Source organism: Tachysurus fulvidraco, chromosome 6 (genome assembly GCF_022655615.1).
Source record: "Tachysurus fulvidraco isolate hzauxx_2018 chromosome 6, HZAU_PFXX_2.0, whole genome shotgun sequence".
In the NCBI taxonomy this organism is placed as follows: Eukaryota; Metazoa; Chordata; class Actinopteri; order Siluriformes; family Bagridae; genus Tachysurus; species Tachysurus fulvidraco.
Window position 1 is genome coordinate 4,707,933 of NC_062523.1, and position 22,707 is coordinate 4,730,639.

At 39.1% G+C, this 22,707-nt stretch overlaps 2 protein-coding genes across 2 annotated transcripts; one reads left to right on the forward strand and one right to left on the reverse strand.

Annotated features, from left to right (window-relative positions):
- The first annotated feature begins 282 nt into the window (after positions 1-282).
- LOC113640440 (CD209 antigen-like protein C) lies at positions 283-2,864 on the forward strand. Its single transcript, XM_027142918.2, has 5 exons — positions 283-492; positions 598-891; positions 1,080-1,225; positions 1,796-1,902; positions 2,394-2,864. Exons 1-5 carry the CDS (start codon positions 387-389, stop codon positions 2,536-2,538), a joined length of 798 nt encoding a protein of 265 aa, XP_026998719.2. The 5' UTR covers positions 283-386; the 3' UTR covers positions 2,539-2,864.
- A 9,412-nt stretch (positions 2,865-12,276) lies between these two features.
- On the reverse strand, positions 12,277-20,868 carry LOC113653159 (UDP-glucuronosyltransferase). Its single transcript, XM_027162627.2, has 5 exons — positions 19,781-20,868; positions 16,988-17,119; positions 16,710-16,797; positions 15,596-15,815; positions 12,277-15,004 (listed from the first exon to the last, which is right to left on the reverse strand). Exons 1-5 carry the CDS (start codon positions 20,639-20,641, stop codon positions 14,725-14,727), a joined length of 1,581 nt encoding a protein of 526 aa, XP_027018428.1. The 5' UTR covers positions 20,642-20,868; the 3' UTR covers positions 12,277-14,724.
- Between the last annotated feature and the right edge of the window lie 1,839 nt (positions 20,869-22,707).

Below are 22,707 nucleotides of genomic sequence, written 5' to 3' on the forward strand. Positions count from 1 at the left end.
GATGACAGAATTGTTTAAATTCTGTAATTATTGACAATATCTCTTGTCCATTAAAATCTAACCACTAAAAAAGTGATTTTCTTGCTGTATTACCTCTGCAACAGAGTTTTTAGGGTAACAGTACTCTTGCTGTATAGCCTAGTGAACCAAAATAATTTCAAATTACAGCATTTGGCAGACCCCCTTATCTAGAACACCAGTACCGGGAATGTAACAAAATCATTTGATTTTTCAGGAAGAGAAAGATCTTTTGATGCTATATGTGGTGTACCCTCAACTTCCTTATTTGAGCACAGAGGGGGATTTTCTGAGCTGTAGGCTGCACTGAAGATTGTAGAGACCTACACGTTAAGAACATATTGCAGCAGCAGAGTCTTTACAGAAGAATGAATAATTCAGTTTCCTCAAACAACACAGATGTCTATGAAAATATCCGTGTGACTGAATATGCTACAAAAACGCAGGAGACCAAAAGCAATAAAGGAACTTCAGGTAATCTCACACACACATTTAAACACAGACTACTTCACCCAATTTAAATAAATATTGTGTCCTATGTAAATAATACATACAGTATGTATAACATTCTGGCTTTAGAACACAACACCTCAGGACACAGAGGTTACAGACTGGGTGTGGTGTGTCTGCTGGTGATGCTTGTTCTCATGCTGGTTGCCATCGCAATGCTGTGGGTCAAGCTGACTACAGAAAGGGACAGGATACAGACCAGTTACAACAACATGACTAATCAGAGAGACCTGTTAGTGACCAGTTACAACAATGTTACTGCTGAGAAGGATCAGTTAGAGATCAGATACAAAAAATTGGCTGAAGAAAGAGACCAGTTTCAGAGGAAGACTGATGAACTCCAGAAGAAGATTTCTCAAAACAGTATGCCATTTTTTTGTACAAGGATAATATGTATTAATAATAAGCAACAGGGTCCAAAAGCCAATGGTCCAGGGTTCATTAGACTGATTTAAATGTAAAGCTCACTGTAAATTATGGGTTAAAAAAAGTTCAGTAACAATGCAGATCTTTTATGAAGGTGCTTGTGCTTTTATCCGTTCTCTGTACAGTGAGGGACATTAACACACCAGGATGGAAATACTTCAGCTCTAGTATTTACTTCATTTCTACTGAGAAGAAAAGCTGGAGTGAGAGCAGACATGACTGTATGAGAAGAGGGGCAGATCTGGTGATCATAAACAGCAGAGAGGAACAGGTAAAGGAAAGAAGAATATGAAGAGACAAATAAACATTTGAGACAGAATTTTAAATTCTATGCAGGCTTAGATCTTTTTTGACAGATTGAATCATTTGTTTACATAATGTATAATATCCTAGAACATTTATAAAACCCTAAACAATATATAATAAAATACAACCTGAGATCAAAGATATAATGACAGGTTTCAATGTTTTTTTGTTTGAATTCATTCAGTCTAAAAATATACTTGAATACAGTCAGACATCGGATGGTGATTACATGTGTGAGGATTATACATAAATTCTTCAATTATAATATAATACTGTGAAGACTTTCCATGAAACTTTCCATTTTGTTCTGAAGTCTGAACAGTGAACAAAACATTCTGAGAATGTGATCCCTCTTAAATTTCTGTCTAAATCAACAGTGCAGTAATTTCCGACCAATCAGATTGGATAAATCAAGAGTATAAAAGGGTTTATAACATTTTTCACAACAGTTTAATTGTCTTTCTGTGCAGGGATTCAGTGTGTGCATGGATGGTGTGTTTCTTGGAATGTTGAATTAGTTGTTATTCCTCACCAGGACTTTGTTGAGGTGTGGAGAAGAGGTGAAGGTGCTTGGATCGGTGCAAATGACAGGGACATTGAGGGGGTCTGGAAATGGGTGGATGGCACAGCAGTGTCCAATGGGTAAGAGATCACTAAAATCTACACTGGTCAGCAAGTTCACTGAGAGGTTTTGTTACCAAGGATTATTACAACATCACTGTTGGCTGATGCTGTCGGCTGTTTATTAAAGACGTTGCATTATCTAGTTGTTAAGATGATACACAAATCTAATGTTAACTGCATGCATTGATACAATGATCTTCTGGCAGATGTCCTTTTATTGCACCTGGTAATTTAACCTGCTACTAATTCAGAGAAATGTATTGTTTAATCATGTTACCCAAATTCTCTATGTGTTTTTATTATAATGTTGTTTGTGAGTCTGAGATTTCAGTCCATTTACTCAGATCCAACTGAGGTGTTTAGATAATTTTTTTTTTATTACAACCAATTGTTAGATTTTTAGGTTTCATGTTGACATATCTTCTTCTTCTTCTTCTTCTTCTTCTTCTTCTTCTTCTTCTTCTTCTTCTTCTTCTTCTTCTTACTATTGCTGTTTGATTTCTTTGAAGGTTTTGGAGTAATGGGGAACCCAACAACAAAGGTGATGAGGACTGTGCTGTATCTGGCTATCGGGCTGAACCTGTACCAAATTGGGTTGATGTTCACTGTAGTAATGAGTATATCTGGATCTGTGAGAAAAGAGTTAACAGCTGAAATGTTTTATATTAATATTTTTTGTTTGATTTGACCAATATATTGTCAGGGAGAGAAAATAAATCCGCAAAAGAAATTGTAAAGAAACTGTAACTTGATCAGGGTTTTTGTTTTTTTGACTTTCACTGATGTTGTAATTTTGTTGATTTTGTCCTGAGTGTCCATGTTTGAGCCAAAGGTCTTTCTACTTACTATTAATCTAGGGGGCGAATACTTATCCAGTGCAACCAAATTTTTCTTCCTTTGTGCAAACCAAAATGTTTTATTTTTAATTAACTTTAATTATCTTTTCCAATAAAAATACAGCTTTTATGCAACCTCTTTAATTAGAAGTATTGTTTTTTTTCTAATGATAAATATCCCAATGAAGCTTAAAAATATAGAGATGTTCAGAAAGCGCATGGGTCACTCCCATCATCATACTTGGGATAAATAGATAAGAAGAGTTTTTTTAGTTGGCTTTTAAATGAACATACCCTTAGCTTAAGAGACGAGCCGAGAGCAGGCCATCCTCTAAAGCAGGGGTATTCAATTAAAATTCAAAGAGGTCTAGTTACTAAAATTTCCTCCCAGCAAAGGTCTGAATCTTATATTGTCACTTAAAATAGTGTACCCTCATGTTAATAAAATCAATAAAACACATACATTTCTATATAATTTATTGTTAAATTTCAAGGGTCCACCATTTGGTGATGCCCGCTCTAAAGCATCCTCTTCTGCCATTCAGGATAGTGTGAGGAGTTTACCAGTGAAATCTTTTCTCTTATATTCAATTCATTTCAATCCAAATTTCTTTGTACAGCACTTTTAACAATGGATATTGTATCAAAGCAGCTTTACAGAACATAAGAAATATTGCAAAAATACAAAAAAGTTAACATTATACAAGGATTTATACAAAGATTCAACATTAATATTGTACTTATATACTATATATAAATATTTAAATAAGTATGCATGCAGTTCGTTTTCATTTGTTGTGCTGTAGCTAAGTCAGTGCTTCACAGACACAGGAAACTATACATGTTTGAAGGTGCTAATATTTTTAGCTTGTGGCATGAGCTATGGTACCACAACTACAGTAAATGACACGTAAATAAATGCAGGGCTGTTAAGTGTCACGCATTGAGAGTGACAGTCACTCATTTTGGTCCTTTCTCACGCTCTGCCTCCACACATTGTATTTCTCACACAGAAAAACATTTTGACTATTTATCATATATTTAATATGCCGCAGCACCCAATATGTATCTGTCCGCACCGCTGTCTCTATGGAACCGGGCAGGAATCAAGTGCATCTCCCCTGAAGTTCTTAGTCGAGCCTGACACTTACTGTATCAGCCAATCAAAAAAAGAGGCTACACAATAGCCAATCAGAAAATAGCACTATCTGGGTAACATTTAACGCAACAACTAATGAAATAAAAAACAAACATATTCATTAGAGAGGGTATTTTTGATGTTCGGTTTGAACAAAACCTCAACACGAAACAGCTTGTCTCTGGACAGGACATTGTCCTCGATCATGACTCTAAAAATGGCTGGGCTTGAGCTGATTTAAATGGGAGCAACATTACAAATGATAAAGGAGTCTAAAAAGGCAACAAATATTTACAATAAACAACACCAGTCATAATCTCTCTCTCGCTCTCTCTCGCTCTCTTTCACAAACACACACACACACTCAAATTAATAAATGGAAATTGAACAAATACTTTGTATTTGGTTAAAATGTGAAATCTGGTCAGTGATCCTAGTGAAACTTTTTTTTTATAATTAAAAAATTATAATTGTTGAAAATATCTCTTCTTGATCTTTCTTTGTTATTTCTTAAACAGTATAACCCAACCCCTAACTACTTAGAAAAACGTCAGGAGACGAAGGTCTTTTGATGTCTTTAAATGCTGTTTCAAATCAAATCAACTTTTATTTGGCACATACAAATACATACAGAGTACGACATGCAGTGAAATGCTTTTTACAGTTTTTTTTTTTTTTTCAGTCCATTTACTCAGATCCAACTGAGGTGTTTAGATAATTTTTTTTTTATTACAACCAATTGTTAGATTTTTAGGTTTCATGTTGACATATCTTCTTCTTCTTCCTCTTCTTCTTCTTCTTCTTCTTCTTCTTCTTCTTCTTCTTCTTCTTCTTCTTCTTCTTCTTACTATTGCTGTTTGATTTCTTTGAAGGTTTTGGAGTAATGGGGAAATACGTCCGGAGGTTTTGGAGTAATGGGGAAATGGAGTAATACGTCTGTCCAGTATTCAAGCGTAGAAAGGTTAAGGATGAAATTAAGGATGAAAATAAAACCAAAAGGAGGTAGATAAATAAAAAGTATAAACTATATAAAATACATAAAAATAAATATATACATAATATGAATACATGAATATATGAATATATACATAGTATATAGGTGTCTACCAGTTGTATGGGTGCTCTTTGTCTTATGTAGCATTGCAGCAGGCCTTTTTCTCTAGAGGGCAGCAGGAGCGGGAGACCCTATTGGAATTTTCCCTCTCCCTGATGGGCCTCCTAGAGAAAGTGAAGCGCAGGCACCCCATGCCATACCAAATGCAGAAGTTCTGTTACGTGATCAGTTTGTCGAGCATGTTCTGGATATTAGTCTTCGCTGTGAGCAGAAGGTATTTCTCAAGTGAGATTGTTGGGAAAAATCTTGCTACGTGCTCTTCTTATATGAACTATTACAATTGATGTCGTAGGACATATGGGGGTAGGCCAGATGTTGTAATAGTGTTGGGCTATATGAGTTTTATATATATATATATATATATATATATATATATATATATATATATATATATATATATATATATATATATATATATAATACTAGACACTTGAGACAAGTGTTAACAGAGATAAGGTGGTTTATTGGGTTTATTGAAGTTATAAAACTCAGTACTCAGAACTTGCTGACTCTGAGAATCTGAGAAAAACAAGAAAAAGGGAACCTGTCTTTAGGAGAGAACAGAGGAACTAAGGCTTAAAAATAAAAATGCATGTGCAGGCCCAGTCTCTACAAACAAGACAGACTGAGATCATAAGTCTTGCAAACTTAAGTTTAGTCAGCATAAACAGACCTCCACATATATACAAAACAATATTATAAAATTCAAAGCTTAGCTTAGTAATAGTGCAGTACACTTATACTAATCAAACAAAACGTAATCATAAGTCAAATACCACTAATATATGATCCAGTTGATTCTGAACCAGAAGGTTATTTTAATCAAAACCCATAATCCTAACCTATGATCATAAACTTATGTCATAATCATATTCTAAATCAGAACTTCTATAACATAGGTGATAGCATATCTTCATCGATCACTTTATATGTAGGGAGAGATGGGATTGATATAGTATATGTATGTGTGTGCGAATATCTCATACATAGGTTTATGTGTATGTCATGGTTATCGTATTCACACACACACACACACACACACATATATATATATATTGTATCAATTATAGTGTAACAGTAAAGTTTGGTTTAGATAAATTGTTTGTTAAATAGTTAATGTAAATAGTTAATTTTATAGTAAATACTTAAATAGTTCATTTAAATAGTATTCAATATTCGGCTAAAACTCTAAAAGTGCGATTCACCCTGCGATGTGTCCACTCGGAGTCGGGCTCTGAGTTCCGACAAGATCAATGACAGCAACTGTTAGTTCCCATGCTTCTTCGACAGGTTCTATGGTGCAGGAGCAGATTAGCTCTATTGATCTGTCAGTTTTGTCAGGGGAAGATCAAGCTCGGGTTCAGGCCCTGCTTCAGAAGTACCAGTTTGTGTTTGCAGCTCATGATGCAGATTTGGGGTGTACTAATCTCCTGTCACACGATATTCCCCTCTTAGATAATGCCCCTGTCTGACAACGTTATAGGCGGATACCCCCCTCAGTTGCAGTCCTTATGCCTCTCCCATTGTTTTGGTTAAAAAGAAAGATGTTAGTCTACGAATGTGTGTAGACTATCATCAACTGAACTCCAAAACTAGGAAGGACTCTTTCCCTTTGCCTTGCATCGATGAGTCGTTGGATGCCTTGGCAGGGGCCTGCTGGTTTTCCACTATGGATTTGGCCAGTGGATACAATCAGGTCACTGTCACAGAGGTTGACCGGCCTAAGATTGCTTTTTGGTGGATGCCAGTTACAGTGGGTTAGGGGCAGTTCTTTCCCAAGAACAAGGAGGTAAGGTGCGGCCTATCGCCTATGCTAGCCGCAGACTTAGGCCCACTGAGCGCAATATGTCCAACTATAGCTCGATGAAATTAGAGTTTCTGGTGCTCAAGTGGGCCATGACTGAGAAATTTCGGGATTATTTGCTAGGACATAAATGCGTGGTCTTTACTGACAACAACCCTCTCAGTCACTTAAAGACAGCAAAACTTGGGGCAACTGAGCAGCGCTGGGCAGCGCAACTTGCTGCCTTTGATTTTGAGGTGAAATATCGCTCCGGCAGAAGTAACAGAAATGCAGATGCCCTGTCGAGGCAGCACCCAACGGACCATAGCGTGGTGGACAGTTTGCTTTCTGGTACTGAAATTCCCCTCTCTGTTAAGCAAGCTGGAGGGGTGGAGTCCATCTTTCAAGCGACACAAGCTGTGGTTACTGTTTTGCCAAGTCACTCTGCAACAGATTTAAGTATGCTGCAAAAAGCAGACCGAGTTATTGAGGAGGTTTGGTCATGTTGGAAGAAAAAGGCATATCCTGGCGTGGAAGAACGTAGACGGTTGTACAAGCCTAGTTTAATCTTGCTCCGTCAGTGGGATCGCTTGGTAGAGAGGGATGGGTTGCTCTACGGCCGTGTGTTCCGCTCTGATGGGGGTGAGGAGGTCCTCCAGTTGGTTTTGCCTGCTGTCTTAAAATCTGAGGTTCTGACACAGCTTCATCAAGAGCATGGGCACCAGGGTATTGACCGCACCACAGAGCTGGTACATCAGCGATGTGACTGGCCAGGTATGTCCACTGAGATAATGCAGTGGTGTCAAGAGTGCAAAAAGTGTCAGTCCGCTAAAACTGTACAGCCCATTGCACGTAGTTTTATGGGCCATTTAATGGCCTCAAGGCCAAATGTAATACTGGCAATTGATTTTACTGTGCTTGAGCCTTCTCTTGCAGGGTTGGAAAATATTCTGGTCATGACTGATGTTTTTACAAAATACACTCTGGCTATTCCTACTCGGGACCAACTGGCTGAGACAGTGGCCTAGGTGCTTGTTGTGGAGTGGTTTTATAAGTTTGGGGACCCTGGTCGGATTCATTCCGATCAGGGTCGCAATTTTGAGTCCTCCCTTATTCTGCAGCTCTGTAACCTGTACAAGGTTGAAAAGTCTCGCACTACTCCGTATCATCCAGCTGGCAACGGCCAGTGTGAGCATTTTAATAGAACTCTGCATAAAGTCCTCTGCACTTTGCCCATTTCTAGGAAGAGGGACTGGGTGTCCTGTCTCCCTCAGGTGCTCTTCTTTTATAACACCACTCTACATCAAGCGACTGGGGAGTCTCCACATTTTTTAATGTTTGGACAAGAATCATGGCTCCCAGTTGACTTCCTGCTGGGTAGGGTACAGGAGACCATGTTGGGTAATACCCAAGAGTGGGTTCTGGTGCATTAAAGGAGGCTCCATGTTGCGTTTGAGGGTGCACGTGAGATGTTGAAGACTGCTGCAGAACGACGTAAGTTCAATCATGATCAGCACGTTCGGTCTACTCCACTGGAGGAGGGGCAGTTGGTTTACCTCCGTGAGCTTGGCATGAGGGGTCGCCATAAGATCCAGGACCTGTGGAGCCCTGTGGTGTACCAAGTGCTGAAGGCACCTAATGAGGTTGGTGCTGTTTATACGATTGCCTCAGTTGATGAACTGGGTAAGGTAAAGCATGTACATCGTTCGCTGTTAAAAAGTTGTGTATATATATATATATATATATATATATATATATATATATATATATATATATATATATATATATATATATATATAGTGTGTGTGTGTGTATGTATGTATAAAGCTATGTAAATGATAGGAATATCCAGAATGTTTTTCTTTGTTAAAAAGTGAATTGCAATTCTCTAGAAAATTGTCTTGGTCTTTATTTAACTATGAATATGCACTAGGAAATGTGATATGTAACAAATGGGTTTTGTTGTGGTCTTGCTGGGATTATACTAGCATCCAAAAGACAACATATGTTAACCAGCACACCAGCATCCCAGGCTGGTCAGCCAGCACACAGGCATCCCAGGCTGGTCAGCCAGCACACCAGCATCCCAGGCTGGACGGCCAGCACACCAGCATCCCAGGCTGGACGGCCAGCACACCAGCATCCCAGGCTGGTCGGCCAGCACACCGGCAACCAGCACCTAATGCTGGACCAGCATACCACCATCCCAAGCTGGACCCAGCATGCAAAACATACCTTATGCTGGATCAGCAATGCTGTTTTTTTTTAGCAGGGACATATTGTTTTTTTTCTGTTTTGTGTACTCTGTGCAGGAGCTGTAGGCCAAAAGGCCGAGAGGCCTGACTTTCCTTCACTTTTCAAGTGTGTTTCTGTGCACCGTGTGCTGTGTGACCACCGACAGAAATACACTGAGCACTGAGAGTGAGTTTGTTGTGATTGTGCACATGCATGGTGTGGATATTTAAAACTATTTCTGTTTCAGCCTGGGGGTCACGGTGGCTTAGTGGTTAGCACGTTTGCCTCACACCTCCAGGGTTGGGGGTTCGATTCCTGCCTCCGCCTTGTGTGTGCGGAGTTTGCATGTTCTCCCCGTGCCTCGGGGGTTTCCTCCGGGTACTCCGGTTTCCTCCCCCGGTCCAACGAATGCATAGTGGGTTTTTAAGATTTCACTGCAAGAAACATAATCATTCAAGTTTACAGTCAAAATAAGCAATATTAATCTTATCAATTCTATTATAAGAGAATACATGAACATAAGAAAAAGGAAAGCAATTCAGAGTTCTCCAGAACTTCTGAAAATAAAATCATCTAATCATGCCATTGCACAGGCAGGGCAACGGTCACAAAGTTCTTATCTTTTAATCTTAGTGTGAAGTTTGGAAACCAGTTCAGTTCCCCTTTGTTATCTTTGCTGTTCCTAATTTCAGGTGTGTGTGTGTATTGATAAAGAATGTTCAAAGTTCATTTTTGTTATTCACAACATTTTTCTACAGTATTACAGTTTGTTGGCTGAGAACCAGTATTGGAGCCTAGAAAACTTCCTGTAACTCCATCCTGTACCTGCCAGCATCAACACTGAGTGCCTTATCTGCCATTTAGAGTTTTTGTAGACTTTATTGTAAGGAAGCAAATGCTAAAAATGACCCTAGTTTTCAGTTCACCTTGCACCCTGATGCTCCACTTAAAGCAGACAAACTACCATGGAGATCAAACAGACAAAGAGAAATATCAGTGCACAAAACCAATGTGGTTCCCGGCTCCAATACAGACATACAAACAGCAGACTTTGATAAACTCTGCCCACCCCACAAAAAAGCTTATCCTCTCCCAAAATGTACAAGGTTTCACATGAAATCACCGAATGAAAGGAAGGCATTCCTAAAAGAGAACATTTGCTTCAAATGCTGTGCCTCATCTACGCACATGGTGAAGTATTGCGAAATCAAAGTTCAGTGTTCTGAGTGTGGCAATGAAAAACATTGAAAAACATCCACCCTGGTTCAGCCCCATGGCAAAAAGTCACTGAAGCAGCAGCAGAGCACAGTGGGGAGCCAAACACAGCTGAGCCAGAAGAGATAACCTACAAATGCACTCGGGTTTGTGGTGAAAGTGAGGCAGGTAGATCATGCTCTAAATTTTGTCTCATAAAAGTATACCTGCAGGCAGTCCATACAAAGCAGTATGACTCTATGCCATTCATGATGAACAGAGTAAGAGGTCATTGGTCCACCCAGAGTTTTTTAAGTTTTTTAATAACTGTGGCCCTAGCTCCCCCTTACTCACTAAGAACATGTGCAATTATCAAAGAGACTATGAGTAGGAGAGCCACTTGTTACTTAGTGGAAGATTTAGATGGTACAGTGCACATCCCACAGCCTAGCCTTGGATGTAAAAATATTAAAAATGACAGAGCGGAGATACCCACACCTAGTGTAGCCACCCATCGCAATCATCTAAAGTCTGTGGCTCATTTCATGCCCCAGTTGGACACTAACACTCAAATACTCATACTGTAATCCTTGTTTGGGACATCGTGAAAGTTCACAAAGTCCACAAGCAGATAAGTGGCCCTCATAACACACCCTACACACAGAAATTGGACCTGGGGTGGATCATAAAAGCAAACGTGTGACAGCACCACATGTGAGCCTGACCAGGGTGTAATGTGTTCAAACAAACCAGACTTGACAATTACATCCCAGCGTCCATTCAGGACAATGCTTTTTAAAAATCATGACCAAAGGACTAACAAGAGACAAAGACAGTAACAGGACAGCTGCATTACCATTCAAATCACCATGAGAAAAACTGCCAAACAATAGGCCACAAACACAAAACCGCCTCTTGTCTGCAACTTTGAAAAGAAAAGGACATGAAAGAACATTTTATCACTTTCATGGACAAAATATGAAAAAATAGACATGCAGAAATCACCCCTCCAATAAAAAAGGAAGAGGAATGTTGGTATTTGCACCGGTGTATACCATCCCAGAAAACCCAAACATATTAGGGTCATCTTTGACAGCAGCACAGAGTACAAGGCCATATCATTTGAATGACATGATATCAACCGAACCAGATCATAACAACTCACTGCTCAGAGTGCTTATACTATTCTTCAGAAAGGTAGCACTTGCCCTCACAGCAGACATTGAACCGTTTTATTGTTTCAGTGTTTGAGAAGAAGACAGGAATTACTTGTGCTTCTTGTGGTTCTGCAACAGTCACATTTCCAAAGACATTGTAGAATACAGAATGACCGTTCACATCTTTGGGAATCTCGAGCGGTTGCTATATACGGCTTACATCATTCTGTCCTACAATATGAACCAGATTGAGATCCAGATGTCAAGCAGTTTATCACATGCGTCTTTTATGTGGACGACGGGCACATATCCCTTCCTACTGTCAAAAAGTCCATTTTGCAAATAACCCGTGACCCTCTTAAGACTGCATAAAATCGCAACCAACAGAACGGAAGTCTTGAAAGCTTTCCCATCCCATAGCTACGCAAAAGACCTAAAAGACAAACTTAGAAGCCTACTCAGTCACACAAAGTTATGTTTCAGTTAATTCAAATGGTTTAGCTAGAGCTCACAAAGTTATCATAAGGATTAGAATTATCATTAGCATGGCATCACTTTCTATAACTGATTATACATCAGGACATTGAAAAGCTTTAAACACACACAGGATTAAAACACACACCATTCAACAAATACTGAGCTTATCCAGGTTATTCCAGGTACTCTGATTGTTACAGCAAAATACCTGATGTTAGCATTTTAGTTTTTCTACCTGATGTTAGCATTTTAGATTCATGCAATCGAAAGTCAAGTTACATCACCAAAAACACGATAAACTCATAACTTATACATCACTGAAGTAACTCAGAACTCAGTATAAAATACTAGCTGATGTTAGCATTTGTCTGATATTTCATTCATAACAAGAAAAAACTAAAATGTGAGAATGTTTTACCACATTAAAAAAAAACATAAAAAAAAACATGAGGAAAAGAGAGGTTTTCTTTTTTTTATTGTGTACTAAGAAAATTAAACACAAAACAAAGAATCATGGGAATCAAAATAAAAGAAAATTCTAATATTTTCGAAAATATACCGGATCACTTTAACACCATGGAGATAAAATACAGTTACAGTAGATAAGAAAATAACGTTGCTGTTTAACTAAAACCAACACTGTCGGATCTTTTCCACCTGTTCCACATGTACCCTGAAACTGCCTGGAAATTTTGTAACACATCACAAAGGTATTATTTTATTAAACATAATAAAATAAAACTTTCATTTAAAGAGAAAAAAATAATCATTCACCATTTTCATAATTCACTTTTAAAGAATTCCTAAATGTGATTAAATCTAAAACAAACAATCTTTTAAATCTTAAAGACTGAAATAAAAGATTTTATTAAAGACTTATCTGAAATAAAATAATTAAACCTATTAGACCCCCTAATCAGTTTAGCTTTAAACATTAAATTAGATTTCAGCACCACCAAGTAGCTGTGTGCAAAAGTTTGTGCACCTTTAGAACACAATGAAGGAAACAAAAACGTTAAAAAAAATTATGGATTACACAAAAGTCACAGAAAATGCTCAGTGTGTCTGTTCAAATATTAATAATTAAGAAATAAAACATTTGTTTTTAACATTTGTTTGTGTGAAAATAATGTGTCATGGATTGTTTTTATGCCACAGCTGTAAATGTTTTTTTGTTTATTTTATAAAAGAACACTTCATACTTCATTTTCCTACAGTGAATGTTGCGGTAGCTATAAACAGTCATTCCATCTACAGCCTCTACTGTACAAAATTCTACAAACCAACAAAAAAATGCAGCTTGTCACGTTAGTGAGAAGTCACTGTTACTATAGAAACGATAGTGTATTAAAGCAAAATGAAGGTCAACACATTTTGACCATTTAGAATGTAGAACTAAAGTGTATTTGATACTTGTTAATATGTTGTTGCATGTATGTGTTAGCTCTTTCAAATGTTATGTTACATTCAGATAGTCATTTAGCTACTCTACTGAAGTCAGATAGTCAGATAGCTAGCGCTAGCTAACAGCTTTTCGACGCTGCACTTGTGCTAAAGCTGCTTAATAAACTAAAACATCTTATTTACTCAGTAAAATGCCAAGGATTAAACACTCACTTCAGATTAAAAGGAAACATGCCCAGAGTTACATCCATCCAATGTAAGGTTAAACGTAAACCGTTTGTAACATTCAAGGCCCGTAGGCAGGAGGTAGCGATCTTTTTAGAGGTAGAACAGCACCATAAATTCACGGTGCGATAAATCGTCCGACCCACTACACCGGTTCTGACTGTTTAAACAGAAGGAAATTAAGTGTGAGGTTTAAAGAGATTATGGTTTAATGTGGCTTTTTGAAAAGCAGCACCGATACTTAGACTTATCTCTTTATCTCTTTACAAATTAAGCACAGATGTTCTTCCAAAATCCTTTAGCATATTCAGAGATGCTACCATTACTGAAAAACATATCAACACTCCTAAAAGCTTATTGTCTTTCTAAACCCCTCTTTTACCCCGACTAGAGGAATGTTTCACATGGCTCCCACGTGGGGCCAGACATGAAGAGTGCGAAACGATGCAGTGTTCGAATGTTAGAGATAGTTGCTTAGCAACCTACACCCATTCAGAACCTGAACAGTGCTTTTTATCAGGTGATTTGTACAATCACAGAAACTGCAAAGTTTGAGGGAAAAACAGAAAAGTTTAAAGAAGGTTAATCCAGGGTTACTACGTAAATACTTTTTTTTTACCATCTTGGTAAAAGCGTATGTTAATATTAGGTGTGTGCTGGATCTGGAGGGTGAGAAAGTAGAGTAGAATGTTTAATTCATCAGGAGACAATTAGAAAAAAGAAAAAACAAAGAAGCAAACATTTAGTGTGTGATACTTAACAATATTTTCTTGACAATCACAGGCTTGTTAATCTGCAGGTCAATGTTGACCTAGATCGGGGTCTCCAATCTTATCAAAGGGCTGGTGTGGGTGCAGGTTTTCATTCCAACCAAGCAGAAGCCACACCAGAGTCTACTAAAAGCCAAGAACAGCTGATTAAACAGGTGGAATCAGGTGTGGCTTCTGCTTGGTTGGATTGAAAACCTGCACCCACACCGGCCCTTTGGAGACCGCTGACCTAGATGAAAGTAAGTAGATCTATCACATCCTGTGTCCTTTCCCCTTGGGTGAATTTGACCAGCGTTCGAGTGATGAATTCGCTGGAAATGTTAAGAATCATCGATTTTTTTATGTCACCATAGAAATGGGTTCTGACTAAGGCTAAAGCATAAATGTTGGCACCTCTGGATATTAAAAAGAAAACAATGATGACGACGGTGTATCTGTTTCAGACGATCACAGTATAAAGTCTTATGTGTCGATCTCCATTAGTTTCCTGAACATTCTCTGACCTCCTCACTCCTTTTTGCTCTTCAGAGTCCTTCTGAAGCACTTCCTGAAACAGAACATGCAAGTTTTGACGGAGATAAAAACAACAGTGGTGAGAACAAGCAGGAGGAAGCCGAAGACGTCGAGACTGTGGTACTGAACCCAGTTGAGTTGCTGAGCAGCCGGGCTCAGGTGCTGGGCTCCTCCGTGTCTCATTACGAATTCACTCCAGAATGCAGCCAAATCCAGCGGCTCGATTGGCCGGTCTTTATGGATCATAGACAGCTTTGTTATCTTCTCTTTATAGCTGTGAATCAAAAACAGTGTAGTCTTCATCATTATGAAGCACAGCAATGACTGTTTCATATAAAAAACCTCTGAGTCGTGTTGCTATGGGAAAAATAATCATCTGGAAGAGAATCTCTCTCTTATCTCTCTATCTTTAAGTTAATAAGACAAATAAATGCAGCTAGTCATGTTACAGAAGAAACTGCTGTTACTATAGAAACAAAAAAAAATACTAGATGGAGAGCATCAATACAAACACCCTCTCTCCAATCAGATTCAAGAAATAAAGTGCGTATCATTAAATAAAAGCATATCAGGATAATTAGTAGCATGTGGCTGCGTGTGCATCTGTCCAACTGATCTTTTAGCTGAAGTCGGGTAGTTAGCTAGTTAGCAACTTGGTAAAAAACGCAACCCATCAAAGAGTGTAAACTCCTCTGTCCTTTAGATAGGTTACAGATTTACCTCTGATGTAACAAAGCCATGATGCTGGAGACTGCTTCCATACTTTAAAAAAAACATACTTTTACAGGACCATGTCTAAGATTACACACGTTTATATAATTTTAATCCACCGTGTTCCAGATGTTACAATGTTTTCTGTCATTACCTCTTGTCGTTGAGAACTTTCCTGATTGCTATCAGCAGGTTCTCTGTGATCAGGTCGTACATGTTCAGTCTCTCAGCAACTCCACGCACCACCATGCGGTTAACGTTGTCTCTCTGATCTCCAAACAGTGGGATCATCACCATGGGAACGGCATTACAGATTCCCTCGTAGATCCCGTGAGATCCTCCGTGTGTGATGAACACCTTGGCTTTGGGGTGTGCTGTTTAACAGAAAAAAAACAGACCAGAAAAAACTTTACTTTATAGAGCAAAACAGGAAGCAGATAAATATTTATGAATAAGCTGAATAGCAATATTTACAAAAATGTCATTTTTCATGTTTTCTTTTTTTTTTTTTTACAGAGTATTACAGGATTAAACTAAGCCCTGATTTAGAGCTTTAATCAATTTCTCTTGAATTATTCACTAATTTCTTTGTAGTAAATATTTAGGAGTGGTGATGTGGGCAACATGGCTGTGTCTGTTTCTCTTAATAAATGAATTAATGATCAGATTTATTACTTCAATATCACTAATAATTATTTTTAAACATGTAAAACTTTCGAAACAGAGATATACTGTTAGAGATCTACAGGGTTTGACCTTAACATCACTGGAAACTTACACTCAGTAATAAAATAGAGGGGGTTATTTGTATGTGTGTGTGTCTGTGTGTGTGTGTTTGTGTGTGTGTGTGTGTGTGTGTGTGTGAGTGAGAGAGAGAGAGAGAGAGAGAGAGAGAGAGAGAGAGATAAGTGTGTGTTTTATGAGTGTTTTGTGTGTGAGGTTTTGCGTGTGTATGTTGGGGGGTTGTGTGTGTGATAGGTGTGTATGAGCATTTGCTGTGTGTATGTTGGGGGGTTGTGTGTGTGTTTTCTGTGTGTGTGTGTTAAATTGGTTTGTATATGATATCTGTGTGTGTGGTTTATAAGTGTTCTATATGTTTCTGTGTACATGTGGGATGGGTTGTATGTTGTGGGATGGTGTGTAAATGTTGTGTGTGTGTTATATGTGGTGTGTGTGTAAATGTGTTTGTTGAGTTGTGTGTGTGTGTGTGTGTAGACTTGTTTGTGTGTGTGTGTGTGTGTGGGGGGGGCACATGCATATAAACAAACCTAAGAGGTCATTCTGTGGAAGCCATTTTAACAGTTTGACGTTTTCAGGAACATCTTTAGGAATGACTCCAATGTATCGCCACAGAACCTGAAAATCAAATCAAATCATCATCATCATCCTCATCCTCATCAGCAGCAGTGAGTCCGCTTCATTACACCGAACACTTGTTGATTATTTTCCTATAACTACACAACAGGAAGCGTGTTGTTTTGTTTGTTTTTAAGTGTAATGTTTCCACCACAAGTGTGATGATGTAGAAGATGTATTTCCTCCTCACCCTCTGAGGAATCTGTCTGAAAGCCTTGAAAAACTCTTGGGTTTTGGACTCTGGCAGCTCAGACACGAAGGTTCCCAAAGTGAACACGATGAAGCCGTGATCTCCAGAGCCGTCCACGAACTCCTCCAGATCCTGCACAGGAAACACAAATCAGTGTAACTTTCATCAGCTGAGGGTCAAGATCATCAACCTCACTGTCAGGATCACACGGGTCTCATCACAGACCACTGCCACGTGTTCCTGTAAGCTCAGGAGAGGAAAGTAATAAATAAATAAATACATAAATAATATTCATGTCCTTGCTTTTAAACATTATCGCTTCTACAGTAACAGGAATAACGTGTTGAGTAACGGGGTGAGTAATGAGGTGAGTAACAAGGTGAGTAACTGGGGTGAATAATGTGTTGAGTAATGGGGTGAGTAACGAGGTGAGTAATGGGGTGAGTAACGTGGTGAGTAACGGGGTGAGTAACAAGGTGAGTAACAAGATGAGTAACGGGGTGAGTAACGGGGTGAGTAACAAGGTGAGTAACTGGGGTGAATAATGTGTTGAGTAATGGGGTGAGTAACGAGGTGAGTAATGGGGTGAGTAACGTGGTGAGTAACGGGGTGAGTAACAAGGTGAGTAATGAGGTGAGTAATGAGGTGAGTAACGGGGTGAGTAACGGGGTGAGTAACAAGGTGAGTAACTGGGGTGAATAATGTGTTGAGTAATGGGGTGAGTAACGTGGTGAGTAATGGGGTGAGTAACAAGGTGAGTAACAAGGTGAGTAATGAGGTGAGTAACAAGGTGAGTAACGGGGTGAGTAACGGGGTGAGTAATGGGTTGAATAACCGGGTGAGTAATGGGGTGAGTAACTGTGTGAGTAACGGGGTGAGTAACGTGTTGAGTAACGGGGGGAGTAAGAGGGGGAGTAACGTGGTGAATAATGGGTTGAGTAACGGGGTGAATAACGGGTTGAGTAACGGGGTGAATAATGTGTTGAGTAATGGGGTGAGTAACGAGGTGAGTAATGAGGTAAGTAACGGGGTGAATAACTGGGTGAGTAACGAGGTGAGTAACGGGGTGAGTAATGGGGTGAATAACCGGGTGAGTAACGGGGTGAGTAATGGGGTGAGTAACGGGGTGAGTAACCGGGTGAGTAACCGGGTGAGTAACGTGTTGAGTGATGTTTGAGCAGCGGTGTGAGTAACGTGGTGAGTAACGGTGAGTAACGGGGTGAGTAACAGGGTGAGTAACGGGGTGAGTAACCGGGTGAGTAACGTGTTGAGTGATGTGTTGAGCAGCGGTGTGAGTAACGTGGTGAGTAACGGGGTGAGTAACGGGGTGAGTAACGGGGTGAGTAACAGGGTGAGTAGCGGGGTGAGTAACCGGGTGAGTACCCGGGTGAGTAACGTGTTGAGTGATGTGTTGACAGCGGTGTGAGTAACGGGGTGAGTAACGTGGTGAGTAACAGAGTGAGTAACGGGGTGAGTAACGGGGTGAGTAACGGGGTGAGTAACGGGGTGAGTGAACTGATTTATAGTAATTCAGTCTGCGTTTATTTGTCTTCTATCAGCTTAACAAACTGCTGATAAACACACAAGCGCTCCCTGGTTACCTGTGTAAAGGTCAGGAGGAGAAAACTGCATAATCCTGATTATATCACAGAACTCACATGTACAAACTGTATCTACACCTCAGATATAACACCAGAGACCTGATCAGATCTCTTTCATATCCTCATTACATCATTTAACTCTCTGTATAACAGTCATCTGAGACAGTCAGGTTTATCAACTAGCTCATGATTATTAAACCTTGTTGTGTTTAGGTTTTAGGTGTTAATCGCTTTTTTATCCTTTTCTAGTAAGAGATTAGCTGAGCAACGTAGCAAAGAACAGAATCATAATAATTAATAGGTTTAAACTAGGTTTAAAAATCACAGATTTCTATTTTTATAAGTAATGAAATCAGACTAAATTCAAGCTATTTGAACTTTTGCATTCAGGTATCTGATTTTTTTATCATGATCTCCCACACACACACACACACACACACACACACACACACACACACACACACACACACACACGTTCAGAATCAGATTACTTTGACAATTTAACCTTCACCCTGATTTTTTACTGATGGTTTACTGAAAGTTTAAATGTTATCAGGAGATTTCAAGCTCAGAGTGATTCAGCAACAGTGACTCCTGCTTCATGTGGCATGAATCCTATAACTCTCTCTCTCTCTCTCTCTCTCTCTCTCTCTCTCTCTCGACTCTGATAGCTCATCAGGTGTTGATTAATTCTCTCTAACAGCAGCTCTGACTGTAGCGCTGGTTTATATGAACGCACTCGCTCTGATACCTTATCATTTCCATAACAACAGCATAATAGCAGAAACGGGTACAATGGTGCTACAGGTGAACAGAAATAAACAAAACTTGACATTATAAACCTCAACTGTAAGAATAAATAGATAAAAAGTATGTGATGTTTTGTTCTTAATAAATACACAGTTGTGATCAGTATGGGTTTGCTGTGGAGTGTAACAGAGGAATAAAGCACTTAGTTATGTTTTGTTATATTTTACAAAAATAATGTTGCTAAAATGTATGATTTCTTGTTCAAGTAGATGAAGCAGGTTAAGAGGATGAATTCATACCAAACACTAGCTAAAGTTTGGTCAAACTGGTGAACAGGAAAACAAAAGCAGTGCTATAGCAGGATCAAATATGTCAGTTTTGTGAAGAAAATCATTTAAAGTCAAATGGTACTAAAAAAAAAGTGAAATTGATCGTAGCTCACCGCAGGAAGTGGTTTCCTGTTGGCACAATTGATGCCCCCAATTGTCACCATGTTGGGCATTCCAGGTCTCGGGTGCTCAAAGGTGAAGTCAAATCGATTAAGCCAGATGGCAGCATGTGCGAGAACATCTCTATATGAAACATCCTTCTTCAGATATCTGCTGGTAAGTTCGTCAAAGCTGGAATAAATCACTTTGCAGAGGATTCCCTCGAGGCCCGTCATGAGCACGTTCTTGACCCTTTGAGAAAACGTCATGACATCTGTGTTGTCTGTGAAAAGACGAGGGACGTAGGACGGAGGCGACGGACACTGAGTGGCATCCAGGTCCAATCCGCAGGGGAGTCCACGCAGGAAATAAACCACAGGGAGAGAGAAGGCCTCGCTGATGATGGGGCCACACGGCAGGAAGGGATCAGTGAGCATGAGATCGAAGCGTTTTTCACGCAGCTCCTGCATCAGAGCCTCGTCATATAGCAGCGACTCACATCCTTTCACCTGCATGTTCGTGAAGCTGAGAAGCCCATTGATGTTCTCATACAGGTCAGAGAACGCCGGAGCTTTTATGATGCGCTCCTGCAGCATTTTCATGCTGCCATCCAGTTCAGCTTTGGTGTACGGAACCTTAAAGCTCTGAGTCGTGTATTTGTCAGAGCCCTGGATCAAAACACTGGTATCAGGAACCAGAACCACCATTTTGTGTCCTCTACGAGACAATTCTTCCACCAGGATCTTCATACTTAACCAGTGGCTTCCATCCACGGGCATCACCAGGACCTTCCCTCCTTCCACCGGACCTAAAAAGCTGCAGAGAAAAAGCTGCAGCCATAAAGAAGCTACAAGAAGACAAGGAACCTTCAGCATAGTGTGTTTCAAAGGTTTCTGACTCAGTCTAGAAGAAAGTGTAGAAGAATGTACAAAAAAATCAACAGGCTTGTGAGAAGAACAAGCTCAGAACTCAAGTGTTTAACATTCTTACTGAAGCTTTCACAGGCACAACAGGAAATATGAGACTCTGGGATAAAGGAGGGGCCTCGTGGGGGGAGTACGTGGATGCGTGCCTGTGTGTTTGTGTATGTGGTTGCGTGCAAAGAGTGTTCGTGTGAGTGTGTGTGTGTGTGTGTGGTTGCGTGCAAAGAGTGTGCGTGTTTGTGTGGTTGCGTGCAAAGAGTGTGTGTGTGTGTGTGTGTGTGTGTGTGTGTGTGTGTGTGTGTGTGTGCGCGCGCGCGCGCGTGTGTGGTTGCGTGCAAAGAGTGCGTGTGTGTGGTTGCGTGCAAAGAGTGTGTATGTGTGTGTGTGTGTGGTTGCGTGCAAAGAGTGTGTGTGTGCGTGTGTGTGGTCTCACATTACGGGCTGTAATCCAGTGGTCTAACGTTACAAAGTCCACAAAGTGTTAAAGATTTTCAAAGCGTGTTTGAGGCATTGACACAAAAACACACAGGACTTCAGTCTCCATTCAAAACTGCTCACTTATTCTTCTCCTTCTCTTCACCAGATCTCTGAACTAATGATTACATGGATTTTATTCCTACTGTGTAAACAAAACAACACTCAGGCTGCTCAGGGATCTCTTTTTTCCCTTTAGGGTGCGGGGAGGAAAAGCATTACCTCACATTTCCTGCTGTGTGGACAGGAAAAGGGAAAAAAAGGGAAAGAAATGAAAAGAAAACGAGGCGTTCAGCTTAGATCCAGACTGAATAAATAATAAACATATAAATCTGTACTAGTTTAAACTGCACCAACTTCACTGACTGATAAGAATCTTTTTATCATTAGTAATGTCATGTCTCACTCCACAGTGGTGTGAATATGAAGCTCATATGAAAGTATAAGATTCGGTGTAAACACGTCTAAAACACACTGAAAGAACAACAGAGATTTAATATAAAATAAACCTGAAAAACAGAGATTTAATATAGAAATAAACCCGGTTTATTTTAGAACAGACACAACATCAGATGCTTCTTTATACTGAGAGAAAACATCGCATCCAAAGTGGACAGGTGAAGGTCAGAAAAAGAAAAAGGTGATATATAGATTTTTTTTCTCATCTTTAACTTTGTTTAATATTTTAAAATATCTTCAACAAGTTTTAGAGACTTTTAAAGAGCTTTTATTTTTGCATTAACAGTAAGGAAGTTTACCTTGTGGTATAATAATAATAATAATAATAATAATAATAATAATAATAATAATAATAATAATAATAATAATAAATCAGTTGTAGTGGTGGTGGTAAAGAGGATTTTAACTGTAGTGCTGATTTCAGCCACAAGGTAGTGCTGTTCACACATTAAATATAACGCGGCCGAGTATCAACAAATATATTAACAACAAATCGGTAACTAATGTATTTTAAAATACTTTTTTTTTTTTTTACTATTTACTGAAATGTTAATTAAAGTGTTTATTTCTAATCTTGTTGAATTGATTTTTAGGATTTTTTTGTCAACTGTAAAAAATTAATATTAAGAAACTGGTTAATGATCTTTTATTAATTTATATATTAACATCTACAGGGTCACATTAACACTACAGTCACATTAACACTAAAGAGTCACATTAACATCTACATAGTAACATTAACACTATGTTTACATTACCATTACATTGTCACATTAACATATTCAGAGTCACATTAATATCTTCAGAGTCACTTTAACACTACAAGGTCACATTAACACTACAAGGTCACATTAACACTATGTTTACATTAACACTACAAGGTCACATTAACACTACAGAGTCACACTAACACTACAGGGTGGCATTAACACTACAGGGTCACATTAACACTATGTTCACATTAACACTACAGAGTCACATTAACACTACAGTCACATTAACATCTACAGTCACATTAACGTCTACAGAGTCACATTAACATCTACGAAGGCACATTAACACTACAGTCACATTAACAATACAGA